This window comes from Cinclus cinclus, chromosome 3 (genome assembly GCF_963662255.1).
Source record: "Cinclus cinclus chromosome 3, bCinCin1.1, whole genome shotgun sequence".
NCBI lineage: Eukaryota > Metazoa > Chordata > Aves > Passeriformes > Cinclidae > Cinclus > Cinclus cinclus.
Window position 1 is genome coordinate 90,003,042 of NC_085048.1, and position 18,323 is coordinate 90,021,364.

Genomic DNA, 18,323 nt, shown 5'->3' on the forward strand with positions numbered 1-18,323 from the left:
GATCCAACAGCCTCCCGAGACATTCAAATATGTAAGTTACAAATAACTAAGAGCAACACAAATAACACTGCAATAAACATGGAGCCTTCTCACACAAAAAAGATTGATGTGAAATGTCATAGTGAGCAGCAAAAGAAAAAGGATTAATTTTAAAATTTCAGATAGGCTACTGCAGGGATGAAAAAAACCTATTTGAAAATACAACAGGGAACTGTTAGAGATCCCATATTTAATATTATCAAGAAACCTTTGCAGAATAAGAAGCCTGGCACCCTATCTATCTTCAAATAAAGAAAAGTGGTCTTGTCTGTATGATTATCTGCACTCTTCTTTTCTCTGGTGCAGTTCTATTGACTTAAATGGAATTACAGCAGAAAAAAAAGCTACCTAACATCACAGCTGGGGCTAATGTTCTTTGTAAAATGATGACCGCAATATTCAGTCAGCAATTAAAGAAACTAATTTCAGACATGTACACTATACACTTGCCCTTTATTATTTGTAATTAATCAATTGGCTGTGCCAGTAAGAATACTTGCAAAGGCTTGTTGAGCACACTGGCTTGCAAAACGTTTTGGTAATATGTAGTCACTGACACCCAGACTGTTGCCAAACAGAAAAACCTCAGACCCTTTGCCTTATGTTTTGCTACCTACCTTTTAGCATTAAATAAAATTCAAGGGTAGAGCTCTAAAGAGAAGAAAGGATTATTTGCTATGAAGCCTTGAGTAGGATTATGAGGAAAACTATTCAAAATTCTAGGACACTAAAGCAACCTCAGGGTGGACATGTGCTAATCACATGGCATCTAGGTGAATATCTGTCCCTCCCCTGTGCCAGCATGATCCATGTTACTTCTCTGTTTCCAACATAAATTGGCTTTCCCTACTTGAGTTTTTCTGTACTAAATACCGAGTAGGTAAGATCCTGCCTGCAGGAATTTTGCAAGAATTATACATGATAACAAGACAGGAGATTTTTAGTTTGCATAGAAACTAAGACATATACAACAGAACTAACAGAGTACAGCATAACTGAGTATATGGAGACCTCATGGCACCCATCAACACCTTACACCTCCAGCTACACAGGAATATCAAGAATTATTGCCAAGTCACAGCTGCTGCCATGGCATTCGCAGCAGGAAGTGACACAGGGCTGCCATGTAATGTTGGCTGTGCTGTCATTAACACCATATCAAACCTCTCCCCAAGCTGTTTTTACACCATGGAGACCCTGCTACTGGCCCAGGAGACAGCTACAGGAAACTTGGGACAGTCTCTCCCCATCTTGGCAAAAGCCCTCAAACCCTAAGTGCTTCAAGGGGCCTTCTCTGCCTGGAACTTATCTCAAAACTTTGAAAGGCTACTTAAGCCACAAGGTTTCATTTTCTTAACCTGTCTGCAGCGTTGCTTGTGGCATCTTACAACTGTTCTGTCCATAAAAGCAGTAACTTAAACATAGGTTTTAACCAGTTGGTAATGAAGGGTTGGGATCCCACTGAAAAGTAACTAGACATAAATTAATTCAGAGAATAACCATATCATGGATTCTTCAGGATTTCCTTGTGTACTAGACTGAGTTTTTCTCACCTCAGTTTTACAGAAATAGATAGTCCAAGATCCTTCACTTATTAAGATCCTCAGAAGAATGGAAACTAAGCAAGAAAGTATGATTTTAATAACACCTTTCTAAGACTTTGCTAAGCTAAGGCACACGACACTGCAATTAGGTTACGCGCAGTCATTCTGCTGCCACAGGACACATTTCACAGCACATGCACCAGATTCCCAGGGCAGGGAGGACTGACAGCTCTTGGCTCACGCAGAGACGACATACCCACAAAGGCTAAAAAATTTCTTTACAGCCTCCTGGGGAAAGAAAAAATTACCTCAGCAAGTCTTGAGTGCTTGTGAACGTTCTCTCCTTTCTGCACGCTGGGAGCAAGCTGCTGCAGCACTCCTCGGCTGCTTGTGAGGGCACGGGTCAAGCGGGCAAACTTCCCCCAACCTTGAGAAAACACGCCAGATTGGACACATTACCAAAAAAAAAGTTGCAAGTGCACATCATAAAACTTCTTACAACTAAAGGGAGAAAAGGATGTTAAAACAGAGCAATCTGCTTTAATACTGACCAGAAGGGAATATAATTGAATCAAGTAGCAGATAAAAGCAAGACAGAAAATAGGTGTCAGCGTGGTACAGTAATAAAACCTATGACTTCTGTGACTTTATATTCAATGACTCCACAGAAGTACTGCTACACGAACTGCATATTTTGCAAGGATAAATGTCCACTATACAATAATCTCATATTAAATCTAATGATCAGATTTGGATCTCACAGCACTGCAGAAGACACTCCAGACTAATCAAGATGTAAGGCTAGAGTCATGCACAATGAAAATTGCAGTTATCTGTAAGAGAAGTGAATCTGGCCTCAGATGCATCAAGCATAGATCTGTAATAAGCAGAGAAATATACATAAGATAATAAAAAGCAGAGCAGAAAAGCAAAACAAAATCATTAATTTTACTCTCTCTAAACAAAAAGGGGGAAATACTAATAGATTTTCTCAAGCTCAAATTAAACATTTAGCAGCTTCTGGCAGAGAAGTCATTTGCTGAATTTTAATTCAGAATATTTTTTACAGTGATTTCAAATATCTCTCAAAATAGAAGACCTTCAATGACAGTCAAAAGAGCTAGCTACAAATATAATCTTTATGAGCAGTACTTTGCCATAACCGAAAGGCAAAGTATACATCTGGATATTTTTGGTAGACTGAAAGGAAAGTATCAGTGCTTTTAGTCCCAATCTTGAAAAATGCTAGCACCACCTGGGAGCTCTTGAGCTCCTACTCCTCACCTCCTACTCCAACTAAGGATGCCTAGCACTTTGAAGACAAAGTTTATATTGAGAACCTGGAAAACATTTCCTACACAGCTGTCTTGCAGACCCTTTTAAGGTACTGGAAGGTGCTACAAGGTGTCCTTGGAGTCGTCTCCTCTCTAGGCTGAGCTCCCACAGCTCTCCCAGCCTGTCTGCACAGCAGAGGTGCTCCAGCCCTCCGAGCATCTTTGTGACCCTCCTCTGAATTCGCTCAACAGGTCCTTCTTGCGCTCGGGACTCGGAGCTGAGCGCAGTACTCCAGGTGTGGCCACATAACATTGGAGCAGAGCGGGAGAATCATCTCCCTTGACCTGCTGGCCACGCCGCCTTTGATACATCCCAGGATACAGCCGGCTTTATGAGCTTCAGGTGCATCTCGCCCAGTCACGTCCAGCCTCTCAGCCGGCCCAGGTGCAGGACTAGGCAGGTGTCCGGCCCGAGGGGGACGCGCTCCAAGGGGACACAGGAGCCGGGAGGGAGCGGCTGCGGCGGCGCTGGCCGTGGTGCTGAAGCGGAACCAACGGGGCTCGCTCGCCAACGCCAGCCCCGGCGGGAAACAGAACAGAACACGGAGCTCCAGCTTCACCCGGGAACTCGAAACCTGCCTCCCCCTTAGCACACGCAAAATGTTTCTAATGACAGGTAACATAGACAGCTCCTTTAACTAAGTCAAACCGGAACGCTGGGCAGGGCATTCGCCTGGAAGATGAGAAATTTGATTCAAAACCTGAGGACAAACTTCCAGTGTGCATTTTCTTCCAAACATTGTTCTAAGATTTCGGCTATTCGGACACAGAGAGGATGAAAAAGAAGCACCTCGCTTGACCTTTCTTGCACAAAAGCACTGCCAGGCAACTCTGGGGAATGAATTGTGGCTATGAATGCTGACCACCTTCGGGTGCCCCCCGTTCATCGCAGGAGTCTTCTTCTTTTGAAAAATCCAGCTTAACCCATTCCTGTCTCTTCAGCATCCCCTGCAAGCATCTCCTCTGCCCTACATGTTGAACATCTCAGTTGTGGGTGCCTAAATGGCACACAAAAGAACTGTTTGCACAAACATTAGCTCTCGCCTTCGACTCCCAACTCTGATCTGAAGGCAATATAACTGGTTTGAGGCAAGAGATTGTGTCACGAAGCAGGGCTTTTCAGCTTGGCTTTTTAAAGCAGCGTGGACACAAATCGGGAGTACACACCTTATTTCTCTCCACACACAGGGAGCCCAGCTTGGAGATACACTCACCACTGTGCCATGGTATGCCTAAAACCAGGCACTGAATCAATGTGCAATGTGTAAGAATCTCATCTTCAGAATAGAACACTCTCCTCCTTGTATTGCCTTTTGGGGTTTTGGTTTTTGTGAAAGAAAAGGCGGCTAATCCAGAATGCAGTTAGACCTGCAGATTGTGGCACAGGAAAAAGAAAATAAAAAACAGAATGCCAGTACTAAACCTTTTGAATGATAACATCTCCAGTAATGCCTGAAAAGACAACAGTACCTGTTGAATTTATTGCAATGTTTCCTCCAGAACCCTAAGGGGAGACACAGTCAACAACAGGTCAGTTATCTATCCAACCAAGACAGGTCAAATAATGGACTTAAGCCATAGGACCAAACACAGACACTAAATTTTAAGGGTCGTGGAGCTTTCCAAGACAAAGAACTGAGCTTCAAAATGGTGTAAGTATATTTTGGTGTCAGTCCTGCTAAAATAGAGCGACCAGATGATATGGATTAGGAGTTCTCTTTCAACACAAGCAGTTGTCCTAGCCCTACATCCATTGTTCTCCTCTATAAACAGAGAAAACATAAATTCAATTTAAAATCTAATCATCCTAGGTGGTTCTAATATAGGCATATATATTCCTCAAACAAGATAAGCTCACACAGGAGAGAAGACAGCTTGAAATTCAGGAACCAAACATATAGCTGGATACCACCCCATAGCAGTGATTGCCTGTGCCCTGCCTTTGATTCTAACCCATTTTTACCATTGTTTGGTCTCTTTTTTCAGTTCTGCAGAAAATATCATGCTCAGACAAAGCAATGCAATGACATTAAAATATTTCCAGCTTCAAAAGCATGGAAAGCCTTCAAGATTAACAGCACTGATTTCAGCACTCCTGAATTCCACGATGCTCTTCCAGTTTTCCACCATTTCTTTCCAAAAAGGTGAATAGAAATTGCTTCTATAACACCCAAGACAAGATGATTACAAAAGCTGCCCCCTGAGATTTGTTTCATGTGGAAATATGGCATTGAAATATACTTTTGTGCTGTGGCATTTAACCCATCAAAACTTTTCTTCTTTAAAGCATGAAGTTTCATTTAACAATGGCCTTAAGTTGAAGAAGCCAATTTTCTGTATTTTTAAGTAAGTTGATACTCAAGCACAACAGCATTTATTATTTATGTGTAGGTAGCTGTTTGTTTCCTCCCACTCTTCTCAATTCATTCCTGCTAACTCAAGAATTCAAACATTGGGAACTGTGGCAGCTACAGAACTCTTGTTACCATGTTGCTGATCCATAACTTACACAACTCCCAGAGTCAGAACAAGAAGCTGTTGCCTGCTAGAGAACAAGCTTGTTTGTTCACGGGTCTGCTCTTCACACAACTGCGTAAATGTGAATAAGCCAACATTCCAGCAGTTCTTGTCCATGCTCAAGCCACCTTTGTATTCCCACACATGAAAGATACTTGCTTACACCCATCCAGCTTCTCTGCAGTGCTCCTTCTCTTTGAAACCTCATGACTAAAACAGTGTTATTTTTCCATCTGGACTGGGAAAGCATACCAAAGTATTTTTTTAATATACTCACTACTTCCCTTTCATTTGTTTCCTCTTTTTAAGAAAACATTTCATACAGATGAAAGCAGAATATATCTTAATCAAAATATTTCAAACACTGGCTCTGTTCATATAAATACATCTTTAAAAACAGAACCAAAAATCCTAAAAAAGAAAAAAAAAAAGAAACAAAAATGGGGGAGAAAGGAAACGTGAATTTTTCCCTGAATTAAGATGAAGGAGACAAAATATTTTTTGTGTCTGTACTTCTGCTTGTTATGCAAAGGATAGCTTAGCTGCAAAATGAAATAAAGCACCTTCTGCAGAGGAGCTGGCAACTGATGATTGCTACAAACCACAGAAGGCTATATCTTCATCTTGGAGGATAGCAACCATTCACTACTTGATTCAGTGATGTTGAATTTGACCACCTCTTTGTATAAAAATGAAATATCAAAAATAAAAATTAGGATCCAAAGGTTAGTTTTCAAACTCCTATGAAACAGCATAGATGCTTCTGGATATGTTCACCTTGTATTTATACATTCAAAACCTGTTCAGGCAAACTTCTTATAAGCTGCTCAGAGTGCAAGCAGAGTTTCTATTTGTCTGCACAAACAACTGTTTAGCATAAAGTGATGCATTCCACTTTATACACTATTCTCAAGCATCTCATAATTGGTGTGTTAGATCTCAAACCAGGAGAGACATATACAGACAAAATGCATTTATTCCAAATATAGTATATACTTTCAAATTCAGCTAAGAAGGTGACCTACTACTTGACAAGTCAAATTTAGCTATGCTATAGCTTGATTTTGCCTTCTTCTATTCAAGTAAACCTCATTTCCCTGATTTTTTTCCAAGGGGCAAGCAAACAGGGAAAAGTGGAAAGAGGTTGTTTTAAAATATTATCAACATCACTGACACACTATTTTTAAGTGGTTTTATTTAGAATGCGCTATTTTTAAAGCTGCTGCATTTAAAAGCAAGCTTACTTACCTGCCATGTAAGTCATAAAATAAACATATTCTAAATTATCTGAATCAATTAACAAAGGCTAAAATGAGAAGTCTACTTTTTATGTGACCTTCTTTTTTCATCTATTCTAATGCCTGACATTATTAATCAATGAAACAAAATTAAGCATGAAAAATGGTACTGGGACCTTCTATCCCTCTGAGTCACCTTCAGATGAAAGATGCCTATTCATCTTTGTGTAGTCAAACACCTGCCATTACGGCCCCACACTTTTCACTCAAGGAGCTGCATCATTTGCAGCTGAACAATCAGGCTTGAAATTGCCAGCAGGTGATAGAAAACCAAGACACACCACAGCTAAGCAGGCTTAGCCTGACAGATTAGTTGCTCTTTATGTAGTACAAGAACATGATCGATTTAATGTTTTTCTCTACATAGACATACAAGCATTGATTTTGAAAATCTTAAATACTTTAAACTACAACATTCTGCAGATGTGCAAACAGCACATTTCATTAACATATCGGCATCTACAGGCAAGCTATTACATATTATGTACTCATAAGCATAGGAAACTGATTACACATACAAACACAGTAAAATAAAAGTACTTGCTAAGCTGACTGAAGGTGAAAGAAGGAAAAAGAATTGATTTAGCAATCAGTTTTCAGTTCACAGTTCCAGTCTTTCAGACTGAGAGTTCATTTGGGTTGAGAATATAAGAAACATTCCTAAGAAAACTGCTCTCTTTCAAAAGCATGCTAAAAAGTTCCTGTGTAACATTGTACATAGCACAAAGAATATGCCCCCTTTTCAGAGCTTGTGTGTGCTAATGATTCTTAGAACAAGCTAGTACAATTTTACCTTTTATAGGTCTTCCAAAAACATTTTTCCACTCAGTGAATCTCAGAGCCTACTACAGATGATTATCTAACACCCCTTACCTGCCTTTTCTTCCCCCTCTCACAGTATACAATTGCACAATGAGATCTAACATTAGAGACATGGACACACATGCAAAATTCTGTTTGATGAATCGGCTCCTCCAAGAAATTGCTCATTTAGCCATCAGGTGCTGGCATCAAGTTTTGTTGTGTGATCTGATATCGCACAACAAAATTCTAAAGCCTAGCCTACAACAAGTAAATTATGGAAGAAAAAGGGATAAATTAAGGATGAAAACAGAAAGTGCAGTTCTATTTATATTATGCTTGATTTGTGTATGAAGTGAAAGAGAACTCTTTTACCAGCATGAAACTTCTGCAGCTTTATTAATTTTAGTAGATCCAGAAATAATATTTGGAAGACACTTAGGGCACAAGCTCTTCTGTACATGAAGACATGGCACTCAGGGAAGGAGTGCAGAGCTGTGAATCACTGGCCTCTAAATAATACATCAGTTCTGTTTGCAACCTCTGTTAGTCACTTTGCCAGTTTCCATGGGCCAGAGGGAGAAATTCTGCTTATCATCCACTCCTCTGCAAGTCCATGCACTTATGTAGGTTTAGCCTACACATATACACATCTACACATTACACTCTAGATGTGTAATTACCATGAGAATATATACGTAATATATATCATGAGAATTACCATGGTCACTGCAAGAGCAGCATAATTTCAAGAACCAAAGAAGATTTTAAAAGAAAAAACAAAACCAGCATTCCCTTTCTTCAACATACTTGTATTGAAAAAAAGAAGTTAAAGTGTTTCTTTGTATTGAAAGCGAAGGACAAACTGCCTCTCTCTACCACATTAGGGAACTCCTGTGAAAGCAAAAAGACAGAGCTACCACTGCTGACAGAAAGTCCTGCTTATCAACTGACTAAATGAAGCAAGGGCCTTCACTACCAGCAAATAAATGAGAGCCAGCTTTACTGCATCATGCTGATTTATCTGTGCTGTCACTCCTCATCAGGATACAGTGAGGACCACTAGGCAGGGAAAAAAATACTGTAGACTCAAACTTTCTGACAAGGTAAGTTTTTTTTTTTTTTTAGTTTTATTAAAGCAATAAGGAACCAAACAAATAGGATTAACAAGAGAAAAAAAAATTACCCACATAGACTGGAAGAGGGTATGTTTGTCAAGGTTGTACTTCCTTTTTCATGGTAACAGGTGTTTCCACTTTGAGAAACTATGTTTTTAAAGAATAACATTTTGAGAACAAATGTAAATCAGTTCATCTTCACAGCAAGTTTCCTGTTTAATTTAATACTACAAATATTATTAAATACTACAAAAATGCAAACAACAGGAGAACTTACATCCTTTTTTTACCCCAGAGAATGCAAGTCCCTATAATTCTCCACAGGGTAAAAAAGGTCTATTTCTGGTGGGATCTAAGCCTGAGGGAAAGTTTATGCTGCTGTCACAACCGAGTTTGCTTCCAAGTTTCCAGGCTGTAGCTCACCAAAGGGTTAAGAGCAGAACACTGCAGTGCTACTTCACTCACCAGGACAGCTTAAACCTGATTCCACTTAAGATAACTGGAGTCTCTTCACATAGGCTAAAGGAAACTAACGTAAGAAATCCCATAATAATGACAAGTAACATCACGTCAGGCAGAATTTAATTATTCCAATCTTTGCTAGACTCAGCCAGGGTCTAGCAGTTCTTAATTCCTCAGGTTTTGCATACAGTTTCACACACAATTTGTACAGGGCTGTTGAGCAACATTGTGAATCCTTGAAGGCTAGGCTGGAGAGCAGGTTAATAGTGTATTTTAAAGGAAGAACAGTACCTATTTACCATGTAAACTGGGCTTTCATTAGCAATGACCCTTTCCAGAGCAGGCCAGAGCAATTTCACTAAAGAAACCAGCAACCATTTCTTGTACAAATGCCATCCCCAGTGGCACAAGCTATTATAACATCATTTCTTTGGCTTGGGTATTTAAAAGACTTCAGCTCTTTCAAGACCAGGGCAAACAAACAAAAGCAGCATAAATATATAATTGTGAAAAAGACCAACCTTTACATGAATCATCCTCAATGGGCTGCTTGAAAGCCGTTATGTCATTGAAAGTGCAAAGAAATAAAACCACTTTATCCTGCTCATTTCGAATTGGAGCAATTTTCACAAAGAACCAGACAGGTGTTCCTGGAAACAAACACATCAAAGAGTTGGTCAATGGCAGGCAGAACACTAAATGTGCCAGTTTAGATGTTTACATCTCAAATCAGCCATCTGTAGAAGTTACTTTAATGTTGGCTGTTTTTACAAACACCTATTTGGAAAAATAACAAAGCAGCTAAAACGAGTCTGTTATTTAAGTTCTCTGCTCTGGCCCTGCTCATCTTTTTAATCTTCAGGAATCATCCTATTTCTGAACTTCGCCTGCAAAGTTAACGCTTGAACTTCAGAACCGCTTTGTGATCTGAAAGAAGAGAACTGAGAGATCTGAAATAAGACTGCACACAACAGTATCTTGCTGGTTCTTGCAGGATTTGAGAAGAGGCCAGCTGTGCCTAGGGCATGAGCGTAACACATAGTCTTAACTCAAGAATATGACCAGTTTGGTCGACTTTATAATTCCCTGCCAACAGAGGATGCCCTAAAAAAGATCATTCCCTAACTACTATAGTAACCTATGTCTAGATTCAGAGCTGGACTCTGGGAGCTCTGGCCCAGCCTGGAAAACCCCGCATGGAAGGGAAATCCTTCACAAGCTGCTTTCCAGCTTGCCTTGTCCTGAGCCTGCTCCCGGTCACTCCAGCATAAAGCAAGACTTCACTGAATTCAGGAGAGAGTAAGCTATTAGTACCAGAACACAGGCTGTGGATGGCATCGAGTTGTACTGCATAGAACTGCACCTTTCTAATTACTGCAGCAGATGAACTGCTAATTAAAACTGCTTGAGAGATGGAAGCCTGCACACCGCATAAAAACTTGGTCCCACAATAGAACCCTTCAGATGCTGCTGCTATTTCTCCTTGACCTCTATCCACACAGATCACCTCAAGGAGAAAATCTGTCAGTCAGCCTTTCCATATTTCTGGCAGTTCTATTGAGACTGCTAAGACCATAGTGATACCAATGACATCCCATGTAACAGGGCAGTGTCTACCACTCGTTTCACTGGACTCACCACACTGCTTTTAGTGATATTTGAGTATAAGCTGATTGGAGGGCTCAGAACAAAGCACTTGGCTCCTGTATGTGATAACATGACCTCCCTGAAGGCACCATTTCTAAGTCTGCAGTCTTAATTTTAGACATAAAAAGATGACTTATCCCACTCTGAGGTACATGGCAATAGAGAGACTCCAGACCTCAGCCTTCAGGGAGTTTGTACATGGGTTTTCACACTGTCCCTACACCCTCAGAGATGATGAAAACAACTCATCATTGCTTTTGCAAGCACAAGAAGTAAGAGACAGAGAGAATTGGGGCTTGCTTGCTGTGAGCAACTTTTTTTTTATGCGTCCCTTCTGAGTTTTGCTTGGAGAGAAGGGTCTACATACCAGGGGTAAAAATAAGATCAGGATCAGCAGGAGCCTGACCCTCTGGGAAAGCCAGAATAAAGAGCAACACACAATCTTTGTCACTCATGTAGAAAAGTCTATTTGAGAGATAGTGATCTTAGAAGACTATTCCTTTTCTTTCTCAGTCACAGGACCCTTCTCTATGCTAGTGATCAGATTGTCTTTCACCTGAATTGTTCAGTATTTTAACATGAGCACAACATGGTATATTTCATGCAATAGTTTTTAGCAACAAGGGCAACTTGTGTTTCCTGGCTGTCAAAAGGTCACAAGAAAACCTCAGGTATCTTACAGGGTACTGTTCAAAAAGGGAAGCAAAAGCAGCTTTTTTCCCAACTATGTTGATTTAAGAGAGGTTGTTGTTACCAGTGCCTCACCTGGCTGTTTCCCAGCCTCAGTGTTGAGCAATCTTTTCTGGCTAGAGAAAGGTAGGGCATCTCCAAAACCTATGGACAACTTCCATAAACCAAGTTCAATTCCTAAGGCTCCCACTGTGCCTGCACAACACACAAGCAGTTTCAAACTCTGGCGGAGATTCCATGCCATATGTACAGACACTTCTATAAACAGCAGGGTCTATGATGCATGGAGGCCTCTGCTCAAAAAGCAGAGAAATCCAGATGGAATCACTGGTGGCCATTTCTGAAATATGCCTGCATGGCAGAAAATATTCAAGGGTCAATATATATGTTTTTTTTTAAGAGTTAACATTCCTCAACAACCCCTTCCAAAAAAGTATGAACAAACAAATATGCTAAGTGTGAAAAAAGATTCTGCAAAAAAACCGTGCCAGTAAAATCATCACTAACTTGCTAATGAGCTTAGAAGACACTGCCACAAAGCAGCCAACAGCAATTTTCTAGACAGTAACACCCTTTACACCCTTTCTCAAGAGCTCCTAAAATTGCCTCTCTCAATTTTTTGTTGCCTACTTGTTTTTCCCAGCTTCATATGTGAACTGTTGTGAGGCTGATCAAATCCATACCCTGCTTTTACAGGGACCCCTTGGTGATGAACTGCTCTTCATTTTACCCACTTCAACACCCTTCACTAACACTGCAACTTTTTAATCAAACAAGATCTCCATCCACAGCCTTGCCTTTTGACATGCATTTTCTTTGATTAGGGGGTTTTTCCCCTCCCCAAGACTTTGTATTGTCTTATTGCTTCAAGCTACAGCCATTCTACTACGGGCTGCTCACAATATTAACCTTGACAGCATTGAGGCTGAATTACACACTCAGTTTCCTCTCTGTCTCTCATAGCTATAAAAACTTACTACTGTGCTTTTGAAGATGCTGTACTCAACACAGAAAGGATGCAATTCACCCTCCTATTCTGGCTATTTTTCAGATCCATGATGTCATCTTCCATTTATGGTTATGCTGTATTAAGTATGTTGTTGGAAGATTTTTCTAACATGTTCTGAATGCAGCAAGAGGACTTTTCCCAATAACCTCTCTAAGGCTGCTGCAGGGCAAGGAGCTTTTATCAGCAGGGTTTTGACTTTCTGACTCCCTTGACTCCCACTCATGTGTTGCATTATTTATAGGAAGAAGGAAGACAAAACATTTTTTTACCTAGAATCAAGTGCATAACTTAGTGATATGCCCCACATGTTAAAAGAAAGAGCCAGATGTTCTTGACAAGTAAAAGTAGGTGTGTTTGATGAAATGCACTATTTGGGTACCCTTGTAATTTTCAGAGTGCCACAAACAGAGCAAAATGCAAAATCAAGGCAGCACGCAGAAATTATCTTCCAGTTAGGGATTTACACAGTAACACTTCAGAGGCAGAAATAAGTAGATGGGAAATTCTGCCAGGCCATGTACCTGCCTCCACAACGTCGCATTTTCCCTTCAGTCCCTAACACCTTGTCAGTGTCCCTTGTGAATAGGAGACAACTGGATATAAAAATACAGTCATGAGGTGAGTGCTCACAGTGCTGGGTTACATGGACCTTCCACAGTGTTCTGCAACCAGGAGCTCATTCACAGCAGAACTGGGATCTGAAATATTGGAACATATCAAATGCCTCAGCCAAGAAGTAGCCATGCTCAGCTTTTGTCCTGCATACCGGTTTAATTAGCGGAAGAATTTTACTTCTTAAACAGTTTATTTAACTATTAAACAGGAAAGTCTGAAGTATAAACTACTTATAAATCAGGTCAGAAACTAGAATTTTGACGTCCTACAGGCAGCCCTCATGCTCTTGGTGTCAAATCCAACATCCCTGCTCAGCCAGACAACCATGACTAGCAAGAGGCACAAAAAAGGCCATTCTAATGAAAAATGTGATTTTCGGATTCAGCCTGTGGGTTATTCAGGCACTGAAACTGCAGCATGTTCCACAGTTCTCACAGCAAAACAAGAGTAACTTCCCAGTCTGCACTGATGCAGCCACACAGAAAGTGTTTACCAGTGTTTCCAACAATACATCTACTTCCATTTACATTTTGTTTTTAATCCTGGCAACCTCTCTCCCTGGTAAAGTTCAGTGATAATACAAGTGCACAAACAAAAAAGTAAACACTCATGAGCTACGTTGGCTTCTGTTAGATTTGGAATCAGCAGTGAAAGAATGCACCATTTGTCAGTGGCATAGCACCAATCATGCTAGAAAAGGGAATGCCCCTTCAAAGCTGCAGGACAACAGTGTGGACAACTGAGAAGAAATTATAATCTACAATGAATGCCCAACAGTAGACATAGGACCAGCCTGACTCATGGTACCAAAGTTACTTGCCAATCCAGAATTAACAGGTGCACCTCTTGAAAGGCTTTTACAGCCTAAGCACAGTCCTCATGGTGTTGCCTTAAAGCAAAGACACTTTTAAGGGTTGTGATTCAAGTCCCAAGTCTTCTCCAGACCAATACACTCTAAATGTCTGCAGACCTTTCAATTGCCCATCTGAAAGACAAATAGTACTGTCTCTTCCCTAATCCTTTTTTCCAGTCCTGTGTTTTTCAACAATATGTTCAGCCTCTTGCTGGGCAGGAGCACCAGCATTTCATATGCTATTTAATTTTGGTTTAAGTCTTCCAGAAATTCTTACATCATCAAAGTGAAAGAGATCTTAAAGGTCTATTCCAGCTTCTTCAATGGTATTCCAAGCATACCACTGAGCTCTCCTAAGTTTTCCCTCCTGCCAAACAAAAATAGGCTATATGAAAATCAAAACAACTGTTTAAATGTGCTCTTTGCCCATACCTTGAGCCATTTAACCCAAGAGGCCAATTGTTTTTCAAAACTATAAAAAGCACAGTTTAAATAAAACTGGAATACACATTTTTTCTTTCCACTAATTAAACCAAAATTAATTTTAAAATGCAATGAAAAAAAATCTTTTGACAATTCAGCTGACATGTACAGTGCCATTAATGAATGGGGCAAGTTTCCTCTAAGCAGCACAACCTCTGCATTACTTGATAATGTCTCAGTCAAACAGTCATCAGACACATATTGTCCTGAAGGGAAACAGTCGACCAGTATGCAAATAGAAACATGTGCCCTTTCTCCACCAATTCCTACATGCAGCAATGCAGACAGCAGGAGTTAAGTTATATAAACAGTGTGGCTGACCAATTACAGCCATGCCTTTTAGGGTTTCACTAATGCCCAGGTACTCAGTATGAGATTGTTTCTCTCTCCCACACAGACTGAACAGTTTTACAGCATCAAACTAGCAAACCAGCTGATGAGGTGTGATTCAGAGACAGTTTGGCAAGCCATTTTTCCCACACAGATTTTAACCAGGTGTTCAGAGAAGCCCATGAGATTTGACCATGCAAGACAAAGAGCAAAAGTCTTCCCATAGACTCTAGCTTTGAGCAGAGAGTGTGTGCCAAAGGAGACCAGACCAGCCTGCAGCTCACTCCTCTGTGCCAACAAGAGTAAACCTTTAAATACATTCCCAGCACTTTTAAAGCTGTTGCCTTCCTGTCTTCTCTATCTGGTGCTGGTATGCTGTGGCACCAAATGCTCCTAAAGGTCACATCTTAAAATGCTAAGTTAAGAAAAATCGATTTTAGTCCCCAAAGGTGGAATTGCTATTCACAAGGGTTATCCTATGTCACTGAAACAACACAGTAGAAAACATGGTTCAGCACACGCTCTTGTACTGTGGTAGCGCTGGCATGGTTCATCTGATTCTGAGTTCTCTGAAGAACAGCCTGAGTATAAGGAAGACACAGTAAAGTTTTGAGATCTTCTTTCCATTTACCCCAGGAAGAATAGTTAAGGATTACTACTAGGAATTCCGTACATATTTGTGGAGATGACAGCAGGTCTTGCTTACCAACATATTTGAAGTTAACAAGATCAATGGGAATTACCAGTTTTATGAGTTAGACTTATTTAATTTGACCTTGCTGAAGGTAACTGAACTCACACAGATGGACTTCACAGGAGATGCAGGTGTGCATACTGCTTGACAAATAACGAAGCTACACCTCAGTGAGAGGTTGAGGAGGATACATGAGGAGGACTCACTTGACTCCAACACCTTCATTCTTCCCTACTTCTGTTCCTATGCAATAATATGGGTTAGCAAAGGTTTCCATCAGGAGACACTACAGGCACAGAACACATAAATATTAATGGGTTTAGATGGTTTGAACCAGTAACAGTTATGAGAAAGTCTTTAGTGGTGGGCACTCACTGGTCTACCACACTGAAGTGAATTTTGCTGCCTATAATTAGGATGGGGTTGTTTGCTTTTGAACCTCTACAGAAAGCACACAGAGATAAATGCAAGTGGAATCTATCAAATCCCTATTTTAGTGAATGACTGACTTGCTATTCTCAGGTATCTGAAGGCTTTCTAATATACTGGGGGAAGAAGGGAGAAGGAAGGAGGGGAGATTGTGCACATGGTAAAATGAAAATTTTGAAAATCAAACAATCAAATAAAAAACCACACACACAGATATTCATGCTATTAAATGTGTTGAATGTTCAAGCACCAGAAAACAGGGAAGTGAACTCCAGCACAAACTGAAAGTGCATCCCAGCCTTTGGGACTCTCACCATAATATGTCTACTCAGCAAAGAGTTACTGCTTTACCAAACTGCTTTGCAGTGTGCAAAATAGTTACCTACAGCCAACCCAGCATTCTGGCAAGCATTCTGCTAGTCCTATCTGTAGAGAACTTCTGAGACAAAAAAAAAAAAAAACAAAAAAAACCAAAAAACACGTCTTAACACTCTCTCTGCAGCACAGCTGCAGACCATAAGCAATGGGAATGCCTCTGCTCAGACAGGGGACACTTGAAGACTCTTTCTAACTCTTGATGCACTTCACCTTTGAGGAGTTCACGCCACTTCAAATATTCTTCCACTGAAGTAGGTCAAGTACTGCATAGAAAAGGGGGTTAGATTTCAATTGGACACCACCTCTTCAGGGGCAGATAGAAGCAAGTGAATTTTGTATAATGAAAGCAAATGCATATAGAACAAGCCTGCTTTGGCACTGCTTGTATGCCAGACCTACACTGTAGAAGAAAAACAAGGCAAATAAAATCCAAGTTTAACTTACTTAGCCATTTTTAACTCATGAGGCTGACCATAAAATATAAAAACTTAACAAATGTCTGTCAACATCTCATAAGAAGTTAGATGTTTAAAACACATCAGTTCAGGTAAGGTAAGATATGACTAACGCTAGATACAAAATATTTTCTGATATATTAGCTGTACCTTTCCTTGGTATAAGTTCATTTATCTCCACTGACTTCTGATTTAGTAATGTTGTAATTTTCCCATATAAAAATAAACAGTACTTCCAGCATCACTGGATGCTCATATCTAATTAAACAATGGAACTGAAGCTCTCATGTGAAATTACTGTCAGTCTGTCTGTTGTCATTTTGCAGTCCTGATTAAAGACAGCTTTTACTTCGTCTCCTTCCAGGTATGACAATGAATCCCCACTGAATGCAACTGAAGGGCATCAAAGCAACAAAGTAAAAAATCTCATGGCTACACACCTGTTCGATCTAATTGCTTCCAATTATCCTGAAGAAGCTCTGTATTTCTGGGAAGCAATTTTTCTAGAAAATAACAATGGTTTTTACATCTCGGCCAAGTTACCTAGGGCCTAGCCCAAGGAATCATCAAATCTCTATCACAACTTAACTTCAAGCTCTGAAAACAGGGAGCATAGTCTCTTTTGGATGCGGGGAGGATGGGACAAAGAAAGGGAAGGCCAGGGTAGAGGCAGCATCCATAAATGCAAACATGATGAAGGCAGGAAATTGTATGTTGTTTCTAGAGTTAATACTGTGAACTGCAATGAAGTTTGTGGATATACTGTACCTATCACCAGCTGGATGGGATATTCTTATCAGACAACCAAATAAATACTAGCACTGGGTCACCACCATGGAGAGTGCCATGTCAGAAAAAAAAAATAGCCTATCAATTCTAGTAGCATCATTAAATGTCTCAATCTGCTTTGACATGTAAGACCAGGGAATAATTGTTACTCAGAGAAAGAAAGAAATGGCTGCTGCTCCTAAAAGTACAAGACTGACTTGCACTACAGACATCATTATTATTAACTCAAAACTCCTATTTTGATTTCCTTTGTTCCTCCAAAAGGATAGAGACTGTACTGTTAAAGCAGCCAGTATGACATTAAATGTGCAGGCTGTGGGAACCATACCAATTATCCAACAACTCAAAAATGGGACAAAAACTTGCTATTTATTGTGACTACTAGCTTATAAGGAGGGAGTAAACAGGTAAAGAACAAGAAAAATCTATTTCCCATGTATTTCACTGTCTAATTTGAAAAAGGAATATAGAATGAGGAACGAACAGAGAGACCACATAGAAGAAAAAAAGAGCAAGGAAAAAATGTCTAAAAAAAGTCAGGGTCATTTCCCAAGTTTTCAAACTAACAGCAGGTTAGAACCAATCATGTTCATTACCTAGTTGCAGGCAGAGGTAAAGTGACCACAAAGGAAAGGCCACTTAGCAGTCTAGGTAAATAGGAAAGTGTTTTCCCATGATGTGGCTTATATTGGGAAAAAGTTCCAGGATGTCCTCATTTTGATATTTTTCAGTTAAAACTCTCTAGTGTTATTAGCCAGTCTCCATAACAGTAGTTAATGTATCTCTCAAGCTGCAAATCTAACAAACCTTAGGCGCCCTGGGGTTTGTTAAACTTGAC

General features: G+C 40.1%; 1 protein-coding gene across 1 annotated transcript in view; it reads right to left on the reverse strand.

The window, feature by feature from the left end:
* KCNH1 (potassium voltage-gated channel subfamily H member 1) overlaps positions 1–18,323 on the reverse strand; it is a 167,119-nt gene that overhangs the window by 136,646 nt on the left and 12,150 nt on the right. Inside the window, exons 4-5 of the mRNA XM_062490404.1 lie at positions 9,635–9,763; positions 1,892–2,010 (exon numbers count right to left, since the gene is read on the reverse strand). Coding sequence (XP_062346388.1) covers positions 1,892–2,010; positions 9,635–9,763 — 248 coding nt within the window. The remainder of the gene's footprint in view (positions 1–1,891; positions 2,011–9,634; positions 9,764–18,323) is intronic.